Here is a 5,418-nt window from a genome sequence, read left to right as displayed (position 1 = left end):
ATTCCCCATTTCATATTAGTGCCGTTAGTGCAGCAGATATCCAGGCAAGCCGACGCATTGCACAGGAAGTATATACCAACGTGACCCCTAGATTCCGACGAAAGCGGCCGGCACTGCTTTCAACAATGGATACCCACTTCCTGATATCGAGAAGAAGGTCATTTGGATTGAAAGTAAAGGTAATCTCTACAACTAGATAGGTGAGTGGATAGTGCTTCCTTCTACCTACCTTCATCAAAATAGAAGTGAGTGGTTTCAGCCCTCTTTTATTCATTAGCGGAAATGACAACCGAACATTAATTGAATCCAATTAGATTGAATGGGATTCATCATCGCAGGTTATCACTCACCCGAATGAAATGAGGGTGAGGCAGATGAAAGTCCGAAATTGAACCGGCAGGGAAGTCCCTTTCGGAGATTCCCGAAGACAGTCCAGTTGCCGCGACCCGAACCTCATTCAGCTCGGGAAAGGGAGTTTCTTGAGACCGGATTGATTCATTCCCCTGCATGCCCGGTTCAATCGAAAGCCAATCCCAATCTATGCCTTCCAACGGCCACTGGTATTGTGCCAATTCTAGTTATGGACTTAACTGAAGGAGCGGCGCGTCGTGCTATAACTTGGTTTAATTAGACTCCCGGATAGAAAGATAGAACCACAGCTACCGAGATTGAAATGTTGTTCATGCTGCGGCCACGGCTACGGAGAAGAGATCTACGCCAGCAACAGGCTAAAAACCCAGGTTGATGCGCTTCGCTTTCTTCTTCCCAGTTCGAGAAAGGTGCGAGACTTCCTCCAATCAAGCCCCAACTTGCCGAACGACTGATGGTATCGGCAAATGCTTTCCATTAGGCTAAAGAAAGAGCTAATTCTCTTCTGTAACCTCTTTCTATCTGAATATTCATTCACTCAGAAAACTAAAACCTTCTCTTCTCCACTCGAGTATGGGCTAAAGAGCAAGAGTCCTCGGAGAGAAAGAACGACGAGGCTCACCTTTAACGTATAGAAAGGGGGTTTCTCAAGCTCTCTGCACTGCCCATAAAAAACTATAGGGCGTCACGGAGAATGGGTGCCCTAAAATTCTATGGGCAGGTTCGAGTGATTTCTATCAAGTGTTTTTTTTTTCCCGGCCCCTATCCAAACTATCCCCTACTCTCCAAACTACTCTAACGCGGATTGGGACGCCATAGTTGTTATCCGATCATTGGCTTGGGGCAATAGGCACTGCAATAAGCACCGGAGGTTGGGATGGTCATGGCAGCTTATCCCACCCACTGCCTTCCCTGCCTCCCGCAGCAATAATATTTGTTGGGGCCGCTTCCCAATAACTATTCCCTCCCACCCGGAGGTAGCTGCTGGGGAGGGGGAGATAGATCCATCTCGGCTCGATTGACGGATCCAGCAATGGATGCATGATTGGCTCAAATGCCTCCCTCGATTCTCCGCTGCCCCGTTCAGTCGGTCGTTAATGGTGGCAGTGGGTAGCAGCCTGCTTCATTCTCTCCCCCTGGCTACGATTCCCTGAAACCAGGAGCTTGGGTTTGGATTCAATGCTGAACCGATGGGATTCGTTGCTCGCCATCTCTCCATGCTTCCTGGACCCAGCACCAAGCCTTCAAGACCAGGCACCCGACCCCCCGCGTACACCAATCACTGTCCCCACCGGCTTGCTGCTTCGATGATGGATGCGATGTCGATCAAGGAGGAGCCCGACTCACAGCCTATAGATAGCCGGCTACGATCCCCGATTCTAGGTGGGACTAGATCCTTTGCTGAACCAACGGGATGAGCCGCATGCCATTAGTTACTGGGATCGGGCTCAGATCAATAATGCAAGGGGTACGGATGAGAGGGATCATACCCGTATCGATAGCAGCCAGCTGGGGGCTACGAATGCCCATCTCCTCTCTACATTGAGGAGGTGGGATTATTAACAAACAACTGAATCGCAACTTAACCACCCGGCTGCCTATATTCTGCCGGAACTTCTATTTATCGGGCTGCAACTATAGTTGCCGTTTAGTTGCCGTTTAGTTGAGTTGGGTGGGTGGAAAGTCAAGGGGATGGGTGGGGGGTTCTATTGCCTCCCACCCACCCCGGGCAATGCGATCTCATTTGGTTGGTTCGGGACCGGTGGGTCCACCACTGTAGGTGCTGCTGATGCCCCCGCCCCCGTTTCTCATGGAGTATCGCTACCACGGGATATGAGCCATGAATGGTCGAATGGAGTCCCTTGCCGACCGGAGGGGATAAGGGGCGATAGATCCATCTGTGAGTGGTCGATCTGGGCCCATTCCATTCTGTTGAGTGAGTGAATCTCCTGGTGGACCACCCAAGCCATTCTGTCCACCGGGGTGGGTGGGAGGCCATAGTTGCCCCCTCTTTTCTATTAGAATAGTAGGGCGGATAAAGAGTTCTATACGTAACATGCCAGAAGAAGGGCCCCCGGCTAGGGCTAGACTAGATTCTATAGTCTATACGTCACATGCCAACAGTAATAGAAACCTCCCGGGGGGGCCACCCACCCTCCCCACTATAGGCGGCGTTAAAGGTAGGTAGGCTTGGGCATTCATGTTACGTATAGAATCATCTCCTCCCACCCACCCATGTTACGTAGCCGAAGGGTGGGGGGGCCCCGGGGAATTCGAAGCTCCAATAGGCGCCCGATGCCGTTTCTGAAGAACTCCCCATAGAATTGTAGGGCGAGGATTCGAACAACAACTCACTCTATTAGTAGTCGTCGGATAATATTCTCGTGAGAATGGAATGCACGCATTAATCATCTCTAGTCTAGACTGGAGGTTCAATCGGTGGTGGTAGGGAGGATAACCACCGGATGGGTAGAGGGGTTATGCCGGTTGAACTAGATTATTTATGTATGGAAAGCCTCTAATTTGCCCGCCGCCCGACAGAGAGTTTGGGAGTTGCTCGAACAGGCCCCACCCCTGTTTAGCTCGCTATGCCATGGTGAACAAGAGCCCTACCGGCCTTACCACTATAAAGGTAGGGGTAGGGTTAAAAGGTGGGAGGGAGATTAGCCTAAGAGGTAGATGCCGCCCTACTATTCTGACGGGGCGCTTCAATCTATAGCCTCCAGCCGTTCCCACCCCACCTTTTTCGGGCCCTTAGAATAGTAGGGCGGGAACAGATAGTTGACTTGCCGTTGCCCGTGAAGCCCAGGTACGCACTCTTCTGATAAGAAATCGAGGGCAACTCAACTATAATAGGCCGATCCCTATCGACCGATAGGGAGAGAGATCGGTCCTCAATCCCGATGATATCGCGTATGTAGATATCATTAGGGGAGATAGCCCCCACTGGTGCGCTCGACCGCTCTTTAAGCTATGACGGAAGGCCCTACCTAATATCTTGTTGCTCTTTAAGCTATGACGAACGGCCCCCTAGAAGAGGAGGAGATAAAAGTATTTATTACGCTAAACAGCCCACTCGAGCAATTCGCCATTATCCCATCGATTCCTGTGAAGATAGGGAACTCGTATTCCCCATTCACAAATTCCCCTTTGTTCATGTTGCTAACTACCGGTTTAGTCCCGCTCTCGGTTCATTCCGCCACTAAGAACGGAGGAAACCTAGTACCAAATGCTTGGCAATCATTGGTAGAGCTTATTCATGATTTCGTGCTGAACCCGGTGAACGAACAAATAGGCGGTCTTTCTGAAAATGTGAAGCAAAAGTCTTTCCCCTGCATCCCGGTCACTTTCACGTTTTTGTCATTCCGTAATCCCCAAGGTATGATACCATATAGCTTCACAGTGACAAGTCATTTCATCATTACTTCGGGTCTCTCTTTTTCGCCCTTTATTGGAATTACTCTAGTGGGATCTCAAAGAAATGGGCTTCATCTCTTCAGCTTCTTCTTACCCGCGGGAGTACCACTGCCGTTAGCACCTTTCTCAGTACTCCCTGAGCTAATCCCTTATCGTTTCCGCGCATTAAGCTCAGGAATACGTTTATTCGCTAATATGATGGCTGGTCATAGTTTAGTAAAGATCTCAAGTGGGTTCGCTCGGACTATGCTGTGTCTGAATAACATAATGTATTTCTCAGGAGGTCTTGGTCCTCTATCAATCGTTTTCGCACTGACCGGTCCGGAATTAGGTGTGGCTATATCACAAGCTTATGTCTTTACAATCTCAATTTGTATTCACCCGAATGACGCTATAAATCTTCATCAACTCCAATTCAGTATAGTAATGGGCCTCGAGCTCCTTTCTTTCTAGAATATAGAATTGCCCTGCATAGGAACTACCATAGAATAGTAGGGGCCCCATGAACACCCCCCTCGCGAATAGTAGGGGTGGGTGGGAGGACATGCCGGGGCAAGCTGATGCCGTACTCTAGCAAGCTGATCCCTTCCCCTTCCCTTTAGATAGTAGGGGGGTAGGGGTAGGGTCCATAGCCCCTCGACATTTTCTGGTAGGGCTTGACTGCCCCCTACTATTCTAAAGGGCCCCCTATCAATTCTCTGGGGCGCATTAATTTACCCATCAAATTTGAGGGCCTGGGAGCCCGCTAGAATGACGCTAGAATAAGGGTGGGTGGGAGGAGGCTATGGACTGCTCGCCCTACAATTCTATGGAGTGGGAGGGCCCCTCGACATTCTATGGTAGGGTGGGGGGCCCCTACTATTCGCGAGGGGCCTAAGAGGTAGATTAGTTGTTATTGTGGGGGGGTTCTATTGCCTATCTGTAGAGTTTCTCTATAATTGAGCAAAAGCGATTGCCCCTACTATTCTAATGGGCGGATGGGTAGGGAGCCCTTAGCCGGGAGAGCCGGACTTCGCCGTTTCTTTGGTCTAATAAACAGCGTTATTCCGTTGTTTATAACGCTTCATCCTCTGCATTGGGTACCGTTAATCATAAGCGAACCAACCCTCCTTTTTTCGCCCACCCGACGTCTTCCCGGAACAAACCACTGCTTTCGTGGCCTAGCACTGGCACGTGGCCTAGTATTTCTGCACTACCACCCCTACTATTCTAATGGGCCCCTCTGCTACTCGCTCACTGGTCGACTTCGAACGGGGCGGTTGTGCCTCAACTATAATGGTAATGGCCACTCACTACGGGGGTGGGTGGGAGGAGATAGGGCGCTCACTACGCCCCTACTATTCTAATGGGCGTACCATTGATTCGTGGAGAGTCAAGGCCCTGCCCGCCCTATCTCTATCTGCCGACCTCCCGAGTAAAGGCCCTGAAGTCGGCCCTCGGCGCCCTGCCCTACTATCAACTATAGTGTTATTCTAGCTCGATTCTAGCCCCCGAATACGCTAGAATAACCGCGCAGGATTCTTTCGCAACAATGGGCGGTACTTGCCTATAAGATAGATGAGGGTCGGTCATTACGTAAACAGTTTGGCGAGGCGTTGTAGATAGTTTCTTTTTTCCCCCCACCCCCGTAGG

The 5,418-nt window shown here is 50.4% G+C and overlaps 1 protein-coding gene across 1 annotated transcript; it reads left to right on the top strand.

Annotated features, from left to right (window-relative positions):
• The first annotated feature begins 1,058 nt into the window (after nucleotides 1–1,058).
• Nucleotides 1,059–4,747, top strand: LOC131872708 (ATP synthase subunit a-like). Its single transcript, XM_059216121.1, has one exon. The coding sequence runs from the start codon at nucleotides 3,385–3,387 to the stop codon at nucleotides 4,237–4,239; it is 855 nt and encodes a 284-aa protein (XP_059072104.1). The 5' UTR covers nucleotides 1,059–3,384; the 3' UTR covers nucleotides 4,240–4,747.
• The last annotated feature ends 671 nt before the right edge of the window (nucleotides 4,748–5,418 follow it).

The sequence above is a fragment of the Cryptomeria japonica genome, unplaced genomic scaffold, assembly GCF_030272615.1.
Source record: "Cryptomeria japonica unplaced genomic scaffold, Sugi_1.0 HiC_scaffold_738, whole genome shotgun sequence".
Taxonomy (NCBI): Eukaryota; Viridiplantae; Streptophyta; class Pinopsida; order Cupressales; family Cupressaceae; genus Cryptomeria; species Cryptomeria japonica.
Note: the sequence above shows the minus strand (reverse complement) of the source record. Positions and strands in the feature narration are given on the sequence as shown.